Source organism: Danio rerio, chromosome 19 (assembly GCF_052040795.2).
Source record: "Danio rerio strain M-AB ecotype USA chromosome 19, GRCz13ab, whole genome shotgun sequence".
NCBI lineage: Eukaryota > Metazoa > Chordata > Actinopteri > Cypriniformes > Danionidae > Danio > Danio rerio.
The window spans coordinates 36,359,215-36,385,402 of record NC_141039.2 but is presented as its reverse complement, the minus strand read 5'-3'; the positions used below and the strand labels follow the sequence as shown (position 1 = coordinate 36,385,402).

Sequence of the window (26,188 nt, the reverse complement as noted above, 5' to 3'; positions counted from 1 at the left end):
ATTGGTATGCAGTTGCTATGGTATTCTCAGTTGTTGCTAGAGTACTCTGAGTTACTGTAAAGTTGTGTTGTTGCTAGGTTGCTGCAATGTATTTTCTACAGCAATGTTTGTTGTTGCTTCTAGGTTGCTGCTAGGGTGTTAATATGACACTGGGTGGTTTTTAGGTTGTTCTGGATAGTTGCTAGGGTGTTGCTATGCAGTTGCTATGGTATAGTTGCTGGAGTGTTATGTAGTTGCTATGGTATTCTCAGTGGTTGCTAGAGTACTCTGGGTGACTGTAAAGATGTTGTAGTGTTGTTGGGTGTGGCTATATTATTATGTGGCTATATTATACTTAGGTGAGGCTATATTATTATTATTATTATTATTTACTTTATTAAATAATAATAATAATAATAATAATAAATTATTAAATAAAGTTGTCTCATTTTAATCAGAAGACATTCTGAAAATCAACTGTGCAACAAGACTGACCCATATGTAACAAAGCACACAGAAACAGAAGAGAGACAGAAACATTTCTCTTGTCTCCTCAAAGAGAATCCATTAGGAGAGTGTTGTTGTGCTGTACATATGGCTGATAATGTTCACTGATAAGTCTCCAGGGCTCCCCTGCCTCCCCACAGAGAGAAGGAGACGAATGAAGTCATGCCGCTGTGCCAGGCGGCTGGAGTCATCTTAAAAACAAGTGTGCTCTGGAGTACACAACACTCTATTTACTGCTGTCTTAATAATACATTACAGCTGTGAGACACACTTTGATGTATATTCCTGAGGACGCATCACAGTCTCTGTATATTGTGGTGCATTAATGCTAATCAGAAGCATGCATCTTTTGTTAGGGTTGAGAGAATCAAAGTTACCTGGTTTTGTCCCATGCCATGACATGGGTAAAGGATTACCCGGTGACCGGCTATCTTATGTTCATCAGGCGGGTTGTAGTCGAAGCAGTAGTTGGTCATTCCTTTGTTCTTCAACTACAATTGAGAACAGACAAATAAATATACAACAGTGTTTATATATTATTATACATTTATATTCCCATAGGCAATTTTTTTTTTTTGAGAATTTCTTTTGAGAATTGATTTCAGATTTTGTAGGATTTCTGTAGATTATTTATAATTAATTCAAGCCTTAATCTTTAAAAGTCTTAAATAAGAGCAGAAAGTAATGGAATTCAGGATAATGTGCTGCAAATTTAATATAATTTTTTTTGTCAGGCTTTTGTCAGTTCTTGTCCTATTTAAAGTAAAGACAAACATCTGAAAAAAAACCATCACATGTTACGTTTTGATTATAGGCTACTGTCAAATTAATTTTTATATTATAGTGTTCAGGAAGCAAAGTTGGAAGATATTTTTGTAATGTGAATTAAAAAGAAATGGAGATCAATACAAAGTTCAAATCCCTGTCACCTTCTTACGGTTCAGATCATGTTATGGTTTTTAATCACAAATTGCACCATTTTTCAGATCAGCCAAAAAGGGGAGGAGACAAATGTAATTTGCTTTCCATTTATTACAAAAACAGCACTGCAAGACACTTTTGTTTTAACAAACACCTTAGAACCTGTAACTTTATTTAAAATAAAATATGGAATTAATCAGCTGAATAAAAATAAATAGTAAAATATTCAGTTCTGTGAAAAATTCATTGTTACCACTACTGTTGCTTATAACCCTGTAGAAATCAAAAAATTATCGTTTGTACAATCCATATTTATTTAGTCTCAATTTCAGTAAATGATTCAGTTATTCACTCATAAAAGATGAGATGATCATTTTTAAAGAATTATTCAGTAGCATATTTTTGATGGCTGGTTAAATAAAGTAACCGCTGCCTACAACTTTAATTTTTGAGCATTGTTAAATGCACATGATGGTGATTTAAAACTTTACCATAAACATCAGTGGTTTTATCTAAACTATAAACTGTTATCCCAGTACTTCTGTGTTATTTGACTTTTTGTAACTTCATAACTATCTCAAAAGCCTAACGACTGAATTTCTTTCTTGATTTTTGCATTTTCACATTTGAATGCAGCGATTTAAAGGATTAATAAACATATGCAAATAACCATCATTTATGATTTATTTTGCGTGGGTGTTGAGATCCTGATCTTTTAATGATTAATCATGCAGCTTACACTGAATGCAGTAAAGCAGGCTAAACAAGTAGTGACAGAAAACACCTTTACCACATTTCACCACATCCTGAATAACCTAACACAACTTCTTCTGTCATCATTATATTATACAGGAAAGCCTAAATGCTTTCATACATCTGATTTGAATGACACGAGAGGTGATCTCTGTCACCGTTACAAATTTTGAATGAATCTACCAGTAAAAAAATGTATTAATCCATGGGTCACATGTTCTCTGAACCGTGGGTTGTACGAATCATGGATCGACTGTGATCCGTTACACCCCTAATATATATATATATATATATATATATATATATATATATATATATATATATATATACACACATATACACAGTTGAAGTCAGAATTATTAGCCCCCTTCGATTTTTTTTCTTCTTTTTTAAATATTTTCCAAATGGTGTTCAACAGAGCAAGGTCATTTTTACAGTATGTCTGATAATATTTTTTCTTCTGGAGAAAGTCTGATTTGTTTTATTTCAGCTAGGATAAAAGCAGTTTTTAATTTTTTATGAACCATTTTAGGGACAAAATTATTAGCCTCTAAGCTATATTTTTTCTTGATAGTCTACAAAACAAACCACTGTTATACAATAACTTGCCTAATTCCCCTAACCTGCCTAGTTAACTTAATTAACCTAGTTAAGCCTTTAAATGTCACTTTAAGCTGTATAGAAGTGTCTTAAAAATATCATTTAAAATATTATTTACAGTCATCACGGCAAAGATAAAATAAATCAGTTGTTAGAAATGAGTTATTAAAATTATTATGTTTAGAAATGTGTTGAAAAAATCTTCTCTCCCTGAAACAGAAATTGGGGAAAAAATAAACAAGCGGTCTAATAATTTAACGGGGCTAATAATTCTGACTTCAACTGTATATATATATATATATATATATATATATATATATATATATATATATATATATATATATAGTTGGAAGATATTTTTGTATAATAAATTAATCAGCAGCTGTCTTCTATATATTTCTAAAGTCTTAAATTGACCTTCGTTTTCAATGTACCTTCAGCTCCAGTGTGGCTAAGTTGACTACAAAGAAAGTGCTTTGGGTGTAAACTTTGAAACAAACTTATCAGCTGAGGGCTCGTGTCCACCCGAAGTGCTGAAAACACCAACCTTGTTCCAGAAACGATTAGCTGTGAGTGCTTCTCCTACTGTCAGGGCTTTTAAGAAACGAGTAAAAGCACGCACCACATGCTCAGATCCTCGCTACGCTGCTGGTATTTTAATTAAATGGACCCAGAGTTGTACTTTTAAAACAACAAAAAGAAAGAAAAAAAACACTCAGCTTGGGAATTCTTTGGTGGACACAAGCGCTAAGTTCTCTACATTATAATATTTCTGCTTCTGAATCTGTGCTGTTACATATCTGTGGCTGTGCATGTAAATATAAGTTGTCTCTTCTTACCATGCCAAACATTCCAGGCTTGTCTTCGGGGACTTGAATATCAGGGTAGATGTTATCCAAGAACCATCTAAAATCTTTGCAGCGAAGACGCATTCTGAGTTTCCGTCTATCCGTCACATCCCCATACGCTTCCTGCAGACAAGCATTAAATGATTGGTTTTACTGGAGAAATTTTTGTGCATGCAGTTTGTTTGTTTTTTAAAACTGTATGGTTACTTCATTAGCATTGGTCAAGATATAATGTTTTTATACCTTATCATATATGCAAACATTGCATTTTTTAAGCAAACCTTTAACAGAGGATGAGGTTTTACCTGTAGGACAAAAGGTTTTTCAACTGCTACTATTTTAATCGTGTGATATTTTTGCGTTTTTAATCAAAATGAATACCTGACATCTTAACGAGTGAGACAGGAAAACTCATATGCCCAGGGTTCATTTTAAGTCTTTATATGTCAAATTACCTGACTTTTAGTGACTAAAAGCTGAAAATGCATTACTTAAGGGGAAAAAAAGGCAGTTGTTGTGTTGAGCTGATTGATTTTGGGATTGATAAATTTAATGCAAAAGGAGCTTGCATATTTTTTTATTTGTTGCTAATCTTATGCACATTTTGACCAGCCATGACATTGATCAAATTCCTTCTGCAAACATATGCGTTGTTGTATATCAAATAACATTATATTAGCATACAGAAAGAGCACACCTGGTGTCTACTACCTCAAATTGTCATAACTTGGCAATCAACAAGTGTGTGACCAGTATTATATGCATATGCAAAATTATTGCAATGCACATTCAGCCAGAACAAGGCTACGTTCTTTGTGTCAATTTGAAAGTGTTGCATGTTTTTTCTAATATTATTGTTGAAGAGATTTGAACAGTTTAGTTTACTTTGATAATTTCATTCATTGATGAGTCAAATATGATGTAGCATGTTTTACAGTTAAGAGGTAAACACTTTCTTTCTCTGACTAGCTTTGTTTCCATCCAAAGATATAACATAAAAGATATCACATAAAAGATGTGATCCAACAACTCAAAGAGAACAAAATCATAACTTCCTGATTTACTGGTGCCAAGTATCAAAAATAAAAACTAGATTTGCTGTGGTAGGAAAAGCTGTATGAATCAGTTCCTTATTTGATAAATTACTGCACCTCAAAAGACAAATGGCAACACGTAATGAACACGTGGTGGAGTTTGAAGGCGTGAGATGTGGAGCATGGACGCTCTTAAAAGTTCCGGAGTTAAATAACAATATAATAACACTAATACTGAAATGGTTAAGGTGTTTTAGATTGACCAAAACAACATTTCAGATGTTTTACAACGTGGTCAGCCTGCTGGTTTATCCATTCACACACATTTATCATCACATGATCTCTTTTAACAAAATCATATCGTGCTCCGGTTTCCCCCACATATCCAAAAACATGTTGTATAGGTGAATTGGTTAAGCTTAATTGTCTGTAGTGTGTGAATGAGTGTTTATGGATGTTTCCCAGTGATGGGTTGCACCTGGAAGGGCATCAGCTGCGTAAAACATAAGCTGGATAAGTTGGCGGTTCATTCTGCTGTGGCGACCTCTGATTAATAAAGGGACAAAGCCGAAAAGAAAATGAATGAATGAATGAATGGCGCTGTTTGCTAGTTGATAAGTGGGAAAGGATTAAAATATCCATGAAGAAATAGCCTATCCATAACAGTAGACAAAACACATAAAAGACTGTGATTTAAAAAAACAAAACACTGTATAGAAAAGTAAACATTTTGATAAATGGGAAGTAACATTTCAAATAACAAACAAATTCTCTGATATTTCATGACTTACACAAAAAAAAAAAAACGTCTGGAATAGACCTTTTAAAATGCCACGCTATTCCAGAAACTCCATGACCCATGGGAACCCTGTATGCCATTGGTTATTGTGTTCTTTGTCAAACAAAGACAGTTTGGACTAAGCTTTGTAAAGAAAAAATCTACATAAAATATTTGACTGTACAAATATTTGTCTCCAGTGTGTACAGCTCCAAAGCAATCCATCAAGTATGAGCTTGCTTTACTAAATACAATTTGAGAAAACTGTTTACAGCACTCTCTTCATTCAACATCAACCGTTTTCCCAAAAGCATCACATAAAACTAAACCTCTCATCAAACTGCGTCATCTTGTTTTTAAGCCATCTGACGCAATTCCCCTACTGCGGTTTCTTTTTGTGCTCTTCCACAAAATAATGTCACCGCCCCACCTCAGCAAACAAGACTGATAAAGGCCAAGTTCCAGTGTTTGTTTGTGGCCTCATAACCGCTTGTCAGGCAAGAATGACTGATGAACGATGGTCTGAATAGCGGAGCCAGAGATATGAAGCTTCATGAGAAACATCTGCTGGAGTTAGAGCTCTGTCGAAGAAGTTCAGCAGACAAATGACAGAAACTCTGCTTCTAATTATCCAACCTGATAGCGAATCATCAATAACACACGGCCCCGCTGTGAGCACCAGCCGGGTGGCACAACATCACACCCATTGATGATCTGTCTGTGATCAGACTTCAGTCCTGAGGCGGATACACGCCGTCCAGCAACGCGGTCAATCAAGCGGCTGTCAAATTAAGCTTTCTGATCACCGAAATCCATCACACAGCCTAATTTTGTTGATCTTTAGGACTCGGTTGTGCAATCGACAGAGATTTAAGTCATGAATAAAGCATGCCGTAAGACTCAGAGGGTGAAAGAGAGACCGATCCTTTTACGAATTTGCGTGGAAGCGGAGTATGAAGGTTGTCAAACCTGATCCGCACTGGCAAGGCTAGCGTTTGCCTGTGGTTTATACCCGAAGAGAGAGAGAGCGCCTTATCTGCTGGCATCACATCAGATGGATTTCTAGTTGGTGGTGCCAATCTGGCAGCATCTCTGAGGTTCAGAGAGAAAAGGGTTACCTGATCTGTCACAGAGAGCACCTCTCTCTTTAACTACAGGGCTCGGTGGGGATTGTGAATGACAAACAGGGACGTCGAGAGCTGCCACTTCTCTGGAGTAATTTCACACCGAGCACACAGAATGTCACCTGAGGTGTTTCAGCCCACCCGCTAAATGTCACTCATTCAGGGCATATCAACAGATTGTGTGAAGGTGGGTGTGGATATGTGCAAAAAATGCTGATTGGTTGGTTAGTTGGCGTTTTAATGCCATGCCAGCTTCCTGGGCTACCTAGTTTGGGAGTAACCAATTTAAAAACAGAACAGGATTAAATTTAAACAAGCACATCATTTTTCTTGAGATTTAATATATGAATGAACAATATATTGGCTGCCACATAAGTAATGGCTGATTAATATAATTAGGGAAAAACAACCCTTGTTCAATCTGCCTTCATTTTGTCAACACTGGATTCTCTATTATTAGTACTCGCTAGTCTAATTTCTACTCCATACAGAAAGATATACGCCACCTAGCACTACTGCTTTTTTATAAATAAAGATTTTTTTTTTATTACCCTTATCTCAACTTTAAATAATAACACATACACAGTTGTTACCAAGGACAGTAGCTGTGTCTCATTTCAGAGGCTGCATCCTCCAAAGTATGCAGACTTCAAAGGTGAGTCCTTCAAAGTCCACACAAGCTGAACCGAGCGTTTTGAAATGAGACGATCTAGCCTGCAGAGGATGGATCTCGTCACCAGGCTACCCGCAACAGCTGCTGTTAATAGGCGGTTATAAAATTTGTAAAGACTTTTTTCAAAGTGAATTTAAAACCTATCTTAGGCGATCTGAAGGCAAAACAAGGTATACAGAAGCTGAAAATAGATTTCCTTTGATCCATACATGTACACATAAACATGTAAACTGTCTATAAAATCACTCTTTAACATGTCATACTCTTTTTGTTTTTTTAACATGTGTTTAGATATCCAAGTAAAATAAAACCTAATTCATACATTTAAACCTGCGATGACGCAGTGCACTTAAAATGCATCCTTCGGAGGATGCAGCCTCTGAAATGAGACACAGCGAGTGTTTTTGCAGTGTTTCCTTTTATATTTTTCTTCTGTAGAAATTCTTTTGTTATTTGAAATGTATTTGTTTTAGTTTTGATAGAATCATGTTAAACTGGAGTTCCACAAAGAAAGTTTGGCCAGAGGAGAAATAAGCCCACTGAGCCTGGTTTCTTTTGAGGTTTTTTTTTTTGCTTTACTTTAGTCAATTGGTAAAGTTTTGTTCCTTGCCACTGTCGCCACTGGCTTCTTGGTTTGGGACTCATTTAGCTGCACATCGATGGATTTGCTATTTAGTATTTTGACTTTCAGCAGTGAAAATTAAACCACACTGTACTGAACTGAACTCTGAAAACTTTTAAATTTACTAAAACTTTAATGTTAGCCCGCTTTGACACAATCTACACTGTAAAAGCACTATAGAAATAAACATGAATGGAATTTTTCTTGTTTTATTAGTCTTGAATGCTAGACTTCTAAGGTCAGTATTATTAGCTCTGTTAACAATGTATTTTTTTTCGACTGGCTACAAAACAAACTACTATTGTCCAATGACTTGACTATTTGACCTACAGTACTTTACCTACTGTAGCTACCCTAATTACCAAAGTTAGGCCTTTATACTGCATTTTTATCTAAATACTAGTGCCTCGCAAAAAAATATGTACTGTCATCATGGCAAAGATAAAAGAAATAAGTTATTAAATACATATACGTATTGAATACAGTTTAGTACTTGTAAACTGCCTAGCACAAACTATAGTAAATCATGTTTAATAACTCATTTAAATACTTTGCTGAAAGACAAAATCCTACAAATGCTGATTCATCCTAAAACTGATTGATTGGTGAGAGATTTTAAGAGTAAATTAATAAATCTGCCGAGTTAGATAATATTGCATGAGAACCAGAACAGGACCATTACAAATGTTATAATCAAGATACTGGACTCTAGAATAAGAAACAAAGCAGTGGATCCTTATGTGATATAAAAAAATAGATGTTATATTCTGCAATGTCCTATTTAGCATTATCTAAGGCCCAATCCCAAGTCTATATTTGTACCCCTTCCCCTTGGCCCTTGAAACAGAGTGTGAAGGAGAAGGGCTTCAAATTTTACCCCTAAGAAATGGGACAGCACTACAACACCTGCAGTGCTTAATATGACGCAGTTTGATTCTTGCTTAATATGAGATTGACGAATGCTTTGAGGAAACCCCTGAGGGCATCTATGTAAACACAGGAAAATAACTTTAACATTATAGCAGACACTGTAAAAAGTTCATTAACAGCCGCTAAAATTTTCTGACAGGGTATTCTAGTGTCATCGAGTGACAGTTTGTTGTGGGACTAACGTTACTATATAGGAGTCATTATTAGAGATTATAGATAGCGAAATTTAGCAGTATTTATTTTAGCATTGTTTTTTTTAAATCATGACGGTAAAACACAAACCTATTCTGGGAAATTTTCTTACCCCTTGGTTTCAAGTGCTGTACTAAAAAAAATCTGTTTCAAGGGGTATCTAGCCCTTCCCCTTAGCGCTACGCCTTGAAGCTAAAGAGAATTAGGACACCCCTACCCCTTCACGTGAATGCGCAAAACAAGGGGTAGGGTTAAGAGGAAGGGCTAAGGGGTAGCATTGGCATTTTAGAATTAGAATTTTGCCTACACATAATCTTATTTTAATAACTCCTGAAAATGGAATCATTACAATCAGAAAAAAAAGACGAACCTTTTATAGGGTTGATTTGTTAAAGCATGTTCACACAGTCAGATCATAAAGAGTATCGTCCACAGACTGCTTGATTTACATTAATCTCAAACATCGCAAAGATAAATGGTATTATAATAAACAGACAAAAGCAGAGTTTTGCAACAGACAACACAAGTAGGCGTACCAGACGTGCATGAGGGCTGCGGTGGTAATACACCTCTTTGAAATCATCCATCCAGACTTCTGCTGCTCGCACACTGTTGGCCAAGGCCTTGTTTCTTGAGTATGGAGCTTTCTTTGGAAAGACGTGACCCACGTGAGAGCAAGGATGGATTTCCAGGCTTCCTCCACACTGCCAGATCTGAATAAAAGACACCAAGACAGGAAATAGATGAAGCGTTTGTGATCTGCAGCCAACATTTTATCCAAAATAAACAAAGCTGCATGATGCTGGACAAAATAGGTGACATGCAATATTGTTTTTGAGTATTGATATTTCTTATGATAAACATTTCCCTAAAAAAAATGCTATTTAGTTATTTTTTAATCATTTATTTATCTAATGACTTTAAAATAATCAGGTAAAAGAAAGCAAACCAATCAAATGTTTTCAGCTATTTCTGAAAATGGTCAAATGTGGACAAGCTCAAAATGTTTTTACACCTATATTTAGCATCATCCATTTGTGATAAAGTCACAAAAACACAATTTAATGCCAGGTGTATTGACCTATAAAAAGTATATGTGTGTATATGTTATTGTACAGTCACATTCATACTATAAAATATTTCTATGATATTATAAAGACAATAAGATATAAATAATTTGGCTTTTTATTGACATTATACAGAAGACAAAGCTAATTATTAATAAACTATTATTTGGGAAAAAATAGTCAAGGTATGATTTTAACTTTTAACTAACTATTAATATTAGATTTATATCCATGATTAAACATTTTCCATTTTTAATAATAATAATAATAATATTAACACTAATTCCTTACATTTATACAGCACTTTTCTGGACACTCAAAGCACTTTACACATTGAAGGGAATCTCCTCATCCACCACCAGTGTGCAGCATCCACGTTAAACCCCTGTTCTTTTCTGAAAGACATCCTGGGATTTTTAACGACCACAGATAGTCTGGACCTCAGTTTGATGTCTCATCCGAAAGACAGTGCTTACTGAGCAGTATAGAGTCCCCTTCACTATACTGGGACATTAGGACCCACACAGATTGCAGGTTGAGCCCCCTGCTGGCTTCACTAACATCACTTCTGACAGCAATCTAGCTTTCCCATGTGGTCTCCCATCCAGGTACTGACCAGGCTCAGCCCTGCTTAACTTCAAGGTGACCATGTGAGAGATGCAGAGAGCTAGTTGCTATTAATTCAATTAAATCTTTCTGTATTAAGATCCATCTGTAAAACTAAACAAATGATACAAAATAACAATATAGCTCTAAAACTATCTTATAGACATATTATCCTAACATGCCTACATCAACGACAAGAGAAAAAACTAAAACTTATTATATTTCAATGGGTAAAACTATTAAACATCATAAACCACTATTTTGAAAGCGAAACCAAAATTTTTTTGAATTTGGTCATTGTGTAAATATATATTATTTGACTTGTTCAAATGATTTCATAAATTAAAACATTTTAGATTTTCTGACAAAAAAGGCTTTGTCCACTACATGACTTGGCACCACTTTTGTTACTAAATGCCTTTTTTTTCTTTTTATGCATCGCCTCACTTGAGATTCAAAATAAACCATATTGATACAAAAACGAGATGTGTAAACACTAAAGATACTGATAGTCCAGAAAGAATTGTGATTACCTGCATGACTGGATTTGCAACAAAAGATGCCAAACCTGTTAGATGAAATAATCACCAGCAGCCACCATTGGATCATTTTAAACAACTGTCACACACAACTTCAGGGTGCCACATACTGCATTGTTTCAATAAGCTAAATTGTTCTCTGACATATATAGTAAGTCATAGTATATGGATTAGGTAATAGGGCTGTGCGATTTGGGGAAAATATCTAATTGCAAATGTTTTTAACAGCTATTGCGATTTGGATTTAATTTTGCAGTCAAGCTTTAGCTCAATATTCTGTATAGTAGCTTCTTACTGCTAAAATGCAGTGAGTGTTGTTAGTTAAAAAAGGGAACTGAAAAGATAATTAACTCCAATTTTTATTCAAATTTGTTTATAAATATTTAGAAATTATTTTGCCTTTGTGATGTTTTTTATGGTGTAACAGCTGCAAAAACTCTGAAATTGTACTTTGCTGTTGCTAGCTACTAGATTGAGTGTCACTGGTTATACTTTTAGTTGACTTTTCTATCAAGACGCTCACCATTTAGCCACCTGTGGTGCTTTTTAGGTGCTGGTTGTTGTACTTCCTTGTGCTGTGGCAAAAATTTTGCGACAGCTCTAACAAATGACCTGTTTTTGTTTGATGTCTGTGACTATGAAAACAAAATATTCCCATATTACTGACATGCTGTCTTTCTTTGATATGAATTCACCTATTAATGCTTCTGTAGCAGCAGACAGCATCATCCCATTTCTCCGCACTTTCCTGTTTGTTTGTTTGTTTGTTTTATTGTGAGCTTTCGGCATAAATCGGTTGCGCAATCCTGATTGGGCAGAATGAAAGTGTGCTCACTCAATTGGCTAGTAAGACTGTCACACACAGACGGCAGTCACACATTTGCTCTGGGTGGGGAAAATTATATAATACATATATATTTTATATACGTTTCAAATCGCACAGCCCTATTGGTTAAGTTAAAAAAATTATTTTGAAATGGTTTTATATGCTCATTTATTACTCCATAAAATACCCCTAGAATCAGAAGGTCCATACTGAGCATATTTGGATTGGTCATGATTATTAATAAATTCCGCTCTGATGTGCAGCTGTAACAGACACTCGCACACACAGCATGATGTATGCTGAACAAAGTTAATATAATAATGCTTAATTTGTCAAAAAGCCCACGCAACAGTCTGTTTTGTGTTCTGATTGGCCTTTTGTCCAGTGAGGTTTTACACTTATGGATTTTAATTAAAAACAAGGAAACAATGGTGTCTGAGGCTCACTAGCTATGTTTCCATCCAGAAATGCGAATTAACTTTATGCACAAAACAGGAATATCTCATAAAAAAACGTGAATAAAGCAACGTTTCCATCCAAAAATTCTAGGCAAGCAAAATCAACATTTCCTGATTAACTGGCACCAAAAATCAACAGTAAAAACGGAATTTGCTGCTGTAGGCGAAGCTGCATGAATCTTTTCTTTATTTAATAAATGACTTGCGCCTCAGAAGGCAATCCTGACACGCAGTGAAGGCGCGGTGACGTTTGAAGGCATGAGATGCGGAGGACAGACGCTCTTGATTCTGAAGGTCATTAATAATATAATAACACTAAAGGCCCGTGTACACCGAGACGTTTTTTGCTCGCGTTTTCCGGCAAACTTTAACGCCTCGTAACTAAATAAAGGGCGTCAATGTGGTTGTGCGCTAAACGCCCGACTCAAAAGCGTCATTTTAAAAAAAAACACCTCATGCTCGTTTTTTTGTTTTGACGCGCGGCGTCAAAACCTTCTCCACTAATCAGATCGGCACCTTTGCGAGCGCACATTGAAGAAGATGCCCAGAGGCGATATGAATGTGGAGCTGCTTATTGCTCTTGTGAACACTAATCATTTCTTCATCGCTAGAGCAGGAGCTGCTGCTTGAACCAACCATGCTTGTTCGAGTCACCAGTAACAGTTACTGTGTTTTATAATGACCAAAACAACATTTCAGATGGTTTACAGTGTGCTCCGCTTGTTTTGTTTGTCCATTCACACACATTTATCATCACATGATCACTTATAAAAAAAATCACATGACCTTTTTTTAATGCGCATACTGAATTTTGTACAGTAAAATGTTTCTATCATAGTTTATGCGCATCTTTTGTTATCGAATCAAAAGTTTATCCTACTTAGTTATGCACATAAGTTTTTATGCGCATTTTCAAAATTGATGCACATCTTGGCGTTTCCATCAGCTATTTCTTTATGCACATATAAAAAGGGCATAAAAATAGGTTAATGGAAACGTAGCTACTGTATGCCATTTACGCATACTGATCTTTTATTATTCGACTATGCTTGGGTATACCCAGACTTTCTTTATAGGCAACCTTAAAAATGTCTATATCATGGTCAGCAGAGGAGGTGTGAACACTCCTCTCATTGGATGAGATGACCCGTTAAAAATGTCATAGCAGAAGAGGCAGTGCAGCAATAAGGACATTTCATTATTATAGGGTAAGTGCTAGAGTTAGTAACTAGAATGCAATCTCATTATGCAGCTCTCTCGATTTTATCTTTTATCCTAATACTTTTAAGGTTCGTAAAATGTTGCCTGTGCAGTCAAATCAGTGGTTTTTGGAACTGAGCTACTGATTCAAGGAACAAACATGCTGTCATGTTGCATCGCCAGAGCTGCTGTCTGGTGTTTGTGACGTTCTCTGTTGAAATCTGGTTAAAACGCACCTCCTGGCGCTCAATGCACCCAAAACACAAGTGAACCATTGCAGGCTGTGTAACAGAGTTGGGGTCCTTGAGGGGATGAGCTGAGTAATCAGAGGAATTATGAGTAAGTAAATGCTGCATAAACATCGAAGGTCGCTTTAGTCATCAGGCTAGCTGGCAGACACTTAATAAAGGCGCTGACCGTCCTCCTAACCCTGTGTGACTCATCAAACAGATTTCAGACAAGGCTGGTGACCATCTGCCCAACGGCTTTCAATCCTCAGAAAACCAAAACTTGGAGTAAAATGATAGGGAAAATCGTACAGTTGAAGTAACAAAACAAACTTACTCTAAATGAAAACTCCAGGTTCTCTCCACCCCAGACTTCCATTCCTGTGTCATATGTGCCCAGGTAAAGGAAGTACTTCTTGTTGACGGCAAACAAACCCCCAGCCATTGTTGGAGACCTGGATCAAAAAAAGGAGACAAATGTTTTAGGAGATCTATTTAAAGGCATTCTCTTTTCCTCACTATATGCAGCAGACACTTTTCTAATAAATAGTCCACGGTTTACACAAGTGAGTGGGATTGGTAAACCACCTGTAGGAGACACACTATTTATTTTGTATGTGTATTCATGCATGAAAAACTGCTAAATTAGTTAGTCTTGTCATGGGTTCTATACACTGCTGATCTCTGAAGATTGGAAGTGCTTCTTTTAAGGTGCACTCACACTAGGCTAACCGAATTGTGCCCGGGGTAAGTGCTAAGCATGCCTTTTCTATGTTCTACAGAATTTATCTATGTCCTTTGGTTTTTGTATTTAGATATTAAGAATTGTAGAAAGAATAAAAATCCACCAGAAGCCACTATAAAGCACAGACCTGACAACATCAGTGGCGGCACTTCTGCGTTTCTGCTCATGTTCTGGGATAGAGTGCCACGTGAACACCAATCGCCAGTCAAATCCTCCGATCTGAGGTTCTCCTGGGTTGCCCAGGTACTGGAAGGTGTTCCAGTCAATGACGTCAATGACTGGACACACCACAGCTGAAGGCTCCTCCTTTATTCTACAGGATTTAGAAAGAGGGAAAAGTGGATTACACAAACACTCATGAAACAAAATGTTGAGCTCTGACCTAATAAAGCATGCAAATTTTGTTATGCAAATTAAAATACCAGGTAAGCACAGCATTTGGTTATAATATTAATCCATATAGAGCACATTTAAACAACATTATAATATGGGGCTATACTCCAAAAAAAAAGATTTTGCTGTTTGTTCAAACTACTTAGTTAAATGAGCAGAAACAACTGAATTCTTGAGGGAAACTTAAACGTTTTATGTTCAATCCACTTAAATTAGTAAAAATAACAAGTTAACTTAATTCCTTCATGTTTTCGCAACACAAATTGATTGTGGAACCAGCATTTTATTAGTGTACTAAATGCTTAATTTTGATTGGCTAATAAAGGTCTGGTGATTAGTTCACCCAAAAATAAAAATTATGTTATTAATTGCTGCTTTGTTATTAATGCGTGCCCTATACTGAAACTCAAGAGAAAAAAACTGTTGAAATAAAGTGTTATTTTTGTTGTGTACACGTATGTGCAAACAAAAGTATTCTCGTAGCTTGGTAATATTCTGAAGTCATGTGGTGTGTTTTGATCATGGTTTTTTTTCATATTTTTAAGGAGGTGAGACCGCAGCTGTCTATGAGGTATGGGGGAGCTTTTGGATTTGATATTAAATATTGATAAATTGTATGAAGCTCTCAAGGGTTTGGATCAATATGAAAGGGAGGATTTGATAACAATTGTAATACTTAGGTGAACTAATCATTTCAGATCCATTATTTTACAGATAAACATATAGCTAAAGAAGTTCTAGACAGGTCATGATCGAATTACAATTCCATATTAATCTGGCAAATTATTTATTTCACAGCCTACAACTGTCAAAAACCAAATCAAAAGGCTTTGGATGAGATGTGTAAGAAACTAGTACTGCACCATGGAGCTGCTTGAGGACAAAAACCTTGAACTTTAGGTGTGCTAAGAGTAATAGGAGTTCATTGAATTCTTAGAAAATAATGCACACCCTTTTTCCTTTGTTTCCTAGATAAAAATGCAATGGCTCATTGTCAATTATTCCTTACATCATGCATGCTTGTCGATTAGGCTTCTGCTGGTATCAATTTTCTTTAGCAGTACCTTGTTTGCAAGAAAGGGCTTTTATCATTACCATCACTATATACAGTTGAAACCAGAAGTTTATATACACTGTATAAAAAGGCACATAACCATTTAAAAAAGTCAGATGTTAATGTGACTAAACCTATTCTTTTTTAGGTGAGTTAGTATTGTCAAATTTAATCTGTTATGCTTAATAGCAGAATAATGAGAGACCTATATTTTTTTTAATTGTTATAACTTTTCTTGAAAGTCAAGATTACATACAATAAGATTATTAAGCCTCTGAGAAAACTCAGATGATGGTGTCAATGTTTTGGAAGTTTCTGATTGGCTAATTGACAACATTTAAGTTAATTGGAGGCACAACTGTAGAATAGTATTAAAGGAAACCCTCAAACACACTCCTTCCTTTTCTGACAACATGGGGAAATCAACAAGCCAGAATCAACAAAAAAGCCAGATTACAATTTGCTAAATTATATTGGGAAAAAGAAACATTTTTGGAGACATGTCCTGTGGTCTGATGGAACTAAGATTGAACTGTTTGGCCATAATGACCAGTGTTACATTTGGAGGACAAAGGGGAAAGCTTACAAGCTTAGGAACACCATCCTAACTGTGAAGTATGGGGGCGCAGTTGTGGGGCTGTTTTGCTACAGGAGGGACTGGTCCACTTCACAGCATAGATGCCATGATGAAGAAAGAACATTATGTAGCAGCATCCCAGACTTCAGCCAGAAAATTAAAACTTGGCCACAAATGAGTCTTCCAAACAGACCATGGCCCTAAGCATACAGCCAAATTAGTAAAAATGTGCTTTAAGGACAACAGAGTGAATGTTTTGGAGTGGCCATCACAAAGCCCTGAATTCAATCCTATAGAAGATTTGTGGGCAGAGTTAAAAAAGCTTGTGCGAGCAAGACAGCCAACAAATCTGACTCAGTTACACCTATTCTGTCAGGAGGAATGGGCCAAAATTCCTTCAAGCTATTGTGAGAAGCTTGTGGAAGGATACCCAAAACATCTGAACAAAGTTATACAGTTTAAAAGCAAAGCTAAAAAAAAACACACCAAGAAAATGTATGTAAACTTTTGACTGTCTAGAAATGAATATTAAAAATCCTCAAAAAAAATTCTCTCACTATTCTGGCATTTAGTAAATGTAAATGATTTAGGTAATCTTAACAGACCTAAAATAGTAAACGTTTAGTATGATTTACCATCAGACATTTATTTATTTATTTTTTTAAATGGTTATGTTCCTTTTTTTAGAGTGTATGTAAACTTCTGGTTTCAACTGATTATTATTATTATCACAATATTGACCTAAGCTGCAAAAAAATTTACTTTAACAGGTATGATAACCAAAAGATACTATATATAGTGTATTCCTTTATTGTATATACATGTTCAGAGTAGGCAAATGTTTTAAGCAAATTAAACTGGAATAAGATGATAAAGTACTTTACATTAGTAAACAGCAAACGAATTAAAATCAACAGCTAGAAATGGCCATATTACAGTTATGTTAAAGAATTACAACTATTATAATAACTTAAAAAACTTAAATTAAATTATTAACTTAAAAAACAAGCTACTAACTCCATTGAATAAATCAATTATGGATTTTGTTATAAGACATTACTGAGAAAGTAACATCACTTTCATTTATTAATTTTTCCTTCGACTTAGTCCCTTGAAATGAACCGCCAACTTATCCAGCATATGTTTTATGCAGCGGATGCCCTTCCAGCAACAAACCAGTACTCTCACATTCAGACACACACTCATACACTACGGCCAGTTTTGTTTACCTAATTCACTTATAGCACATGTCTTTTGACTGTGGGGGAAAACAGAGCACCCGGAGAAAACCCACGCCAACACAGGAAGAACATGCAAACTCCACACAGAAATGCCAACTGGCCCAGCCAGAAGTCAAACCAGAAACCTTCTTGCTGTGAGGCGACAGTGCTAACCTCTGAGCCACTGTGACGCAGTAGACATTTGTAGATGTCATTACATTGACTTTAGTTAAATTAACTGATGTTAACCAATGGGACCTCCTGTACAAATTTAACCAATAAAAGTTCTATAAATAGAGACAGAATTGTCAGCGTAATAGGTCAGATTAACCTGTAAAAAACAGAGATGTTTGAAAATAAATAGTCTATTAAAAATCAACCACTGCCAATTACAATCTAAATATTCCTACAAGGCCACTCTAAAAGCCTTATCTAATAAATAATCAATCACTGTATTTTGGATTGCCCATATCAACAGTGTGCATGTTCATTATCACAATATATTGAATTGCCGAATATCTGCCTATGTCTACTATAGAAAGTCTCACCTCTGGAGTAAAGGCTCCAGCCAGCCTTCATGGCACTCGCAGTGGCAATCTAGGAAGGTCAGCACTTCCCCGGTGGCGATGGAAGCCCCCAAAAGCCGCGCTCGCACCAGACCTTCTCTCTTCCTTGCTCGGATTAGACGAACCTTTTTCAGATCGGCGATGTAATTCTCTAGAGGCTCCTTTAAGTGTTCTGGGGATCAGATTAATGAGATGTAATCAGTAAAAGGCTGCAGGCAAAGATGAAGCCAGAACTTGGAACAGAAATATGCTAACTAGCTTTTTGCATGAAGGAAAACCTGCTGTTTCACCACAGGGTGGAGCTGAGATGATGTTATTGCTGTGGTATTATTTCATTGATAACAATCAAACCTTGAATCTATAAATAATAGTTTTTCCATCGATGAAGCAAGTGTGTTTAAGCCAAATGTAACAACGTGAGATTTGATTAAACTGAACAAAACTAATAGCAGTTAAACATTAATATACTGTTCCTATAGCATCCAGTGGTATTTTTTCTGTTCTTTGTTAAATTTAAACAGGAAATACAGGACTTAATGTTAGACTAGGCAACTCTATAAATTGGGTTAGCCTTCATTTATATTATTTTTGTAATTGTTATTATTATTATTATTATTATTATTATTATTATTATTATTATTACTTTACTACTTACTTTATTTCTTTATTACTTGTGTTTTTTTAAAGATACTATGGTCAAAGTTAGGCATGGGCTGGTATAAAATTCTAATGGTACAATAACCTTGAATAAAAATTTGTGATGCTCCGATCAGGATTTTTGCAGCCGATATGTACCAATTGCAGCCATTTACCAATTCCTTGTCATGGTGATCAGCCAATAGCAAGTACTGATTCTGATGCTTCAAGCTTTATGATCCATGAAGCACATTTTTCCTCTAAGTTTGATTCTTAAGTGGAGATCTTGCCTTACCTAAGATAATAAATTAAAGATGTTGCATACTGTATAATTCCTAAAAATTTCTCTTATAACCATTTAGTGTCCACATGTAATGGTCAGAAGAAGTTTTACAGAAAAAACAGATAAGAAAAGTCACTAACAAAAGCAATTTAGAAACATTGCAAATGATGGAAGAAAAATTCAACACATCTCAACGAAGTTTAGAGCACATATTTGATGCATAACAAGTTAAGATGCACACCTATAAATCCATTCATTCATTACTAAAAAGAACTTGATCCATAAACTACTGTTTATTGCAATAAGTAGATTATGATAAGTTATATTATTGAATCTTCAAGTTTTATTTCCCTATATTTTCAGCCAGGTTTTCATGAACTTGCAATATTGTTGAAAACACTTTCAGTTCTGATATGTAAAAAGATTTCAGTTCTTATATGTTCTCTGCTCGTAAACAACCACTTGTGATCAGTTCATGAGATCGGCCAGATTGGCTGGTATCGATCGAGTCATGAAATGTGATTATCAGCCGATACCGATCTTTGGCCAATCGATCGGAGCATTCCTAATAAAAATATAATGATTTTTACAGTATTGTGATTGCTCCTTTTTTAAATGTCTGGGTAAACACAACATGTTTCCCCCATTGAACACAATATATTTTATTTTAAGAAATATTTACAAATTTTGGAACAGTAGCTTTTAATGTGGAGGGTCCTTTCCTGTTGCCCTAAGTAAGAAAAAAGCTAAAAAAACAAAACTTGCATATACTGTAGAAATGATATAACAGAAAACTTTGCCGGTTTTAAAATTTTGACTTTTTCAAACCGCGGTAATATTTGAAGCTGGCTATCGTCCCGTGACTAGTCAAAGATAAGATCTCTTATTTTTGTGTCTGCATCAAATTAAATTAACAATTGTGCTTTCATTGATTCATTCATTTTCTTTTCAGCTTAGTCTCTTTATTAATCAGAGGTCGCCAAAGCAGAATGTACCACCAACTATTCAAGCATGTTTTACGCAGCTGATGCCCTTCCAGCCTCAATGACACTTTGCAAAAATTACCAACTTCGATTTAAACTTCAAAATCAACTTTGATTAACATTAAACAATCAGTGAAGTGGTTATTAAAACTAGGCACATTGGGGTGCCAGTTGTGTCCACACAGTTAATTTACTGGAAAGGAATCTCGTTGGACTTAAAATTTACTTTTAGCACACCATGATAAAAAAAAAAAACTCAAAAGGAGGCTTTCTGCAGCAATATTACAGATACGTTCAATATTACCTTACTGTACGAAACACAAAGAGAAGATAATCTGCAGGATCAAAATCACAATGAAGCTTAAAAGAGCTCTGGCCAAAGTTATTTATGTGATACTAATGCCATATTATAAATACCAAACATATTATTAATTTCATAAGGGATAAAAATAAAGCACAAAGGAAATAATACCCGTCATTCTCTGTTTTCGCTTCTGACATGGTTAATTATAGCGTTGTCATATCATTTGAATAGATTACACTGTTCTTTTGACAGGAAGTTACTCAAACCAGAAATAAAATAAGTAGGTGTGATGAATGATATATAAAATTAAGTAGCTTCCGAATACTGGGTTGTGGCAGGAAGGGCATCCGCTGCGTAAAAAACATATGCTGGAAGAGTTGGTGGTTCATTCCACTGTGGTGACCTCTGACATAGAGACTAAGCCGAAGGAAAATGACAATTAAGTAGGTGTGTTTAGATAAAGGATGGATTCAATTTATTTACTCATTATGAGTCTTGCTGTAAATATGATATGATTTTATTTTTGTATGTATTTTTCGGACAGGACTGGGGAAAAGTATAATTGTATTGCACTTTATTTGTTTATGAAGAATAAAATCCTATTTTATTATTCTTTTCAATTTATTATAAGCTTGATTGAGTTTTCCATCTGATTTACAAGTGTAATATGACACAATTTTCTCCAGGTAAAATAATTTCCATAACTTCCATGTTTTGTCAGAGATTATTACACACACGTCATATTCAGAAGAAAATTAAAGTGTTGTTTGCACATCCAATCTTTATGGTTGCAGTGTTATAACAATAGTTAAGTCAGTTGATTAACTACTTCCTATGTGGTTGCTAAGATGTTGGTCTGAGCTGTTCATTGATTTCCCAAAGCAGAATTGTGCATAATAATACATATATTACCCTAAGATAAGCAATTGTTGATACCTCGGTCACTGTAGTCATCCACCAGAATGACTTCATTCAGCAGCAGGTCAGGTGAGGTCTCCAGAACACTGTGCACGGTCCTCAATAGTGTGGACCAGGCTTCATTGTAGAATGCGATCACTACTGATGTAGTAGGCAGGCTCAGGTAGTCATATTTCAGATTTCTACAACTGAAGGGACAGATCGTGTTATTTCATTCATGTTTACTCATTGAATAACCATAAGCCAACAATTCATAAATAATTGTGACAGGCCTACAGACAAGTGCACATAACAAAATAATACAATATAATATTAGATTATAAACAAGTTTTTTTTTAAATCATTAAAAGTAGATAATAATTAGAGCTGCGCAATATATCGTTTTAGCATCGATATCGAAACGTGTGCATTCGCAATAGTCACATCGCTGCATCTGCAATGTGGAGTTGGGATTATAGTTGATCAGCAATGAAAACTGTAGTGTTATTTTACATTTGACATTACATTTGACTATTTAATAATGGGTATGGGACAAAATATAGATATGCTGATTTATTGTGATAATTCTACCCGCTATATATTATCGATGTTGCCAAGTATCGATATTTATTTAAAGGTACAAAAGATCTGAACTAATTCATCAGCCTTGTACTACTACAATTTACCACTTACAGTAGGTGACAGTACATGAGATGGCGCTTCTTGTAATGTTGGATTGAACACATATCAACGTTGCAATTCAAAAAACTATATATGTGCTGTTAATAAAATACATCTTATAATTTTTGATGCATTTTTCCTCCATTAACAAATATTATATTTTGTGGAAGGTTTTCTAGTGATATTACACTGATATTGTGATCTATCATAATCGTGGGCAAAATATAATGAAATTATCGTATCGTATTACTGTACCTGAATATCTGACTACTTATTTACTTTTATCTTTGCTTTATCTTATCTATTTACACTTGTAGTTTGTTTGATTACCTCCTCTACACCAATATTGCAATCTAAGTTAATGATTTCATTCCAAATGGAGCTATTCAAATCATCGTATTCATATCACAATATAAAATAAAAAATAAAATATAAAAAATATGTATATCGCAATGTCACATTTTTTCATGTATCATGCAGCCAAAATAATAGTTTTATTCAAATACAAATAATTAAGTATGTGGCACCAATGCATTTTAATCATCATGAGCATTAAATATAAAGGGCTTAATTTACTAAATATGCAAAAACAACATAAAAAGCAAATTAAATTATACTTTTATAATAAACTGGAACATATTTATAAAATTCTAATTAGGATTTCAGTTTTAGTTAACTACAAAAACCCAGCCTCTATGAAACAAACTTTGTTTTGGAGTTAGGAACTCCATATTACTATCATAATAATTGATTAACTGTATAATTATTAGGTTATGTTTCATTATTTTACAAATTCAGTAACAATTTTGGGAGTAATAACAAATCAAAAACACTTTATGTATAAGGTTTATGACAAAACTAAATGTAAACTGCACACTCATACAAGACTGAACGCTTTTCTACACCTTTAAAACTTTATAGACGTTCCCTATATCAGTAATCGCACATAAGACACTGGGGACGGGGACTGTTTACAAAACATACATTTTCCACACTTCCCAACGGTTCGTCATGGATTAAACCAAACAAAGTTACCCTGTATCCTGTTCTACATCCTGGTCCTATACAAATAAGCCCAGATCCAGTAGGCTAATACCATTACACCAACAACCAACCAGTCAATGACCAGCAGAGGTTGAAATATCTGTCAAAGCAACTTGACAACCACTTACAGAGGGTTCCATCTTTCAGCCAGTCTGCGGTGTAAAGATATCCTATCGCTCACATAAGTGTTTATTTGATGTTTTTTGATGCTCTCCTCTTCCTCTCGCTTCTCTTCCCCACTCAGGTCCAGTTTAACAGCTCTGCCCATCTCTCCCAGCGCGTTTACATCTAAAGCAGGCTTCTCGTAAACAGGTCTCTTCAGAAACTGCTCGTCCACATTTTTGTGCTCGTCTGGCACTTCTCTTATTTTCGCCAGTCCCACATCACTCTGCGTGTTCCTGTGAAATACTAAATAGCCCACTACAAAAGCACCGACAATGTACAGGATAAACTTGGAGCGACTCCGTCTGCCACATATTGCCATAATGTGTCCGTATCGTTCGGTTTCCTCAAACCGTTTCTGTTCAGTTTCATGAAGAGTTCGGAAAAAGTTCGCCCGGGTGAGAGGAGCTTGTTTTAAAAGTGCCAGATTTCATTTTAAAGTCGACTGAAGTGAAACAATCCAGGCAGAGAGAAAGTTTATTCTGTGGCTGAAGCCAAATTTGTTGAGGTGTAATCAATAGATCGACATGAACGAGTCGGCTGGTCGAGCCGGTTGCAGACGGGGAGGAGTTCAACCCACTGGCGGCGATTCGGACACTTTTTAGCGGTGAGTTGAGTTTTGCTCCGTCGGCGACAATAGTAGGTTGCAATCAGGGGAGGAGTTCAGAAAAGAGGCAAGTCGAGCTGAATATTTCTGCTTCCAGCATGTGAACGGAAACTACATGGGAAACACATGTGAAAGTGAACAAGCCTCATATCTGAAGCCGAAGTAGCCTAACAAATTAGCACATGCAGAGCTAATTAACACTCCGTTAAGGCAATTTAAATCAATTGTGTTAAAAATAAGATGACAGCATTGAAGACAACATGCTTTTGTAAGAAAATGAAACTTTGCAAGTGTTTTAAGGATCTCAAAATACACTTGTTGGCTATGTGTAAAACTTTTCAGACTAATGTTTTGTAAACAAACAGGTTTCCAGAAATTTTGACTGTTTTTGAGCAGCCAATGTAATACAAATCCAATCATTCTAATTTATTCTAGAAGCTAACTTACAAATTAAAATACTGTTGTATGCTCAAATAAATGTAATGCAGTTATCATTATACAATATTTTTTCTGCAATTTTTGGAGAGCAAAAAAGTGCTATGGTTTTATATACTTTGGTTTTATAATGGGCTATGCACACTGACTTTTCATTTTCAGCCAGGCAGCTCAAAAGCCTCTGGTCAACTGTCTTTCCGTTTCAAAATTGTTACATTTAAGATCTGATTTCTTAAAAAAAAAATCAGCAATCTTCACTGCCTGATAGATATAAGATATAAAGTGGGTCTCAGATCAGACAAGAAGCACTGCATTAAATTCCATTCCCCGCCGCCATCTTTAAAACATGACAGTTTATTTTTCCACAGTATTTTCAATGGAATTTCTGCGCTAGCCTGTTGCTACCGACGACACTAGTGGTTACAACCCTCTTTTATCTCGTTTTACGCTTTAACAACGAAATAAATGCTTAAGTCTATTTAACTGAATGTATTGTAAATTACATTACAACATCGATGCATCGATGCTGTAAAAACAACCTTGTGAAACTGAAAATAGTCACAGTAAGCTTTCAGCGCAAGTTTATCGTTGGCTTTAAAACTTAACTATAGAGCCCATTATACGATTTTAGCCATTACTGAAAAACAAAATAGAAGAGTAATTTTTGATTATTTCGATTTTTTGGAAAACAAAAAAAATATGTTTTAATATATGTTTTATGTTTTTATAATCATACTGTTATAATTACACCATTTTTGGCATTTCTTTTTTTTGTTGTTGCAAAAATTGTACACCACAAAACATGGAACAATCAACATTGCAAGGCATGTTTACCGTTAAATTAAATTAAAATTGTTCCCTTTAAAAACTAATAATATTAATAATAATACCAACTAATAATAAATACTTTTAAACTAATAAATAAAAATAGATAACAACTGCAACTAGGAGCAGTTCAAAAGACACATCAATGGAAGAAAAAAAGCATTTTAATTAATATTTTGAAAATGAATACAAAGAGCTTCGGTTATTTTATTTTGGTTTCTGAAGTATTTGAAGCTTTGAGCCTACCTCAGAAAGAAAACACCTAAAAGAGGCCCTGCGTTTTTTCCATTTACATCTATGAATAGGATATTTACTCATTAGTAAGATAAAGTTCACAACATCAAAAAAATATATAAATGTAAATCACATTTGTAAAAGAAAATATCTTCTGGATCAATAGGAAAGACTAAAGTCATCTTTAATGAAAGCCATATACAGTGCATCCGAAAAGTATTCATAGCGCTTCACTTTTTACACATTTTTTGTTACACCCTTATTCCAAAATGAGGTCAACCCCAGTCTGAGGTCAAGAGCACTCTGAAGCACGTTTTCATTCTGATGTCTCTGCACATTGCCTAGCATTCACTCCAAAGAGCTCAGTTATTGTCTCATCAGACCAGAGGATTTTGATTCTTACGATCTGAGAGTCCTTCAGATGTCTTTTGGCAAATTCCGGGCAGGGAGTGGCTTCCGTCTGGCCAGTCTAGCATACAGGCCTGATTGGTGGATTGCTGCACAGATGGTTGTCCTTCTGTACGATTCTCTTCTCTCCACAGAAGAACGGTGGAGCTTAGACAGAGTGATTATAAAGTTATGGATCACCGAAGAAGAGTCCTGGTGGTTCCAAACATCTTTCACTTTCAGATGATGCAGGCCACTGTGCTCATTGGAA

General features: G+C 35.3%; 1 protein-coding gene across 1 annotated transcript in view; it reads right to left on the bottom strand.

Moving 5' to 3' along the window:
- galnt12 (UDP-N-acetyl-alpha-D-galactosamine:polypeptide N-acetylgalactosaminyltransferase 12) overlaps window positions 1–24,038 on the bottom strand; it is a 33,663-nt gene extending 9,625 nt beyond the window's left edge. Inside the window, exons 1-8 of the mRNA XM_087295871.1 lie at window positions 23,396–24,038; window positions 21,582–21,751; window positions 18,422–18,611; window positions 14,757–14,942; window positions 14,222–14,339; window positions 9,498–9,674; window positions 3,600–3,731; window positions 864–977 (exon numbers count right to left, since the gene is read on the bottom strand). Coding sequence (XP_087151997.1) covers window positions 864–977; window positions 3,600–3,731; window positions 9,498–9,674; window positions 14,222–14,339; window positions 14,757–14,942; window positions 18,422–18,611; window positions 21,582–21,751; window positions 23,396–23,751 — 1,443 coding nt within the window. The 5' untranslated portion in view covers window positions 23,752–24,038. The remainder of the gene's footprint in view (window positions 1–863; window positions 978–3,599; window positions 3,732–9,497; window positions 9,675–14,221; window positions 14,340–14,756; window positions 14,943–18,421; window positions 18,612–21,581; window positions 21,752–23,395) is intronic.
- Between the last annotated feature and the right edge of the window lie 2,150 nt (window positions 24,039–26,188).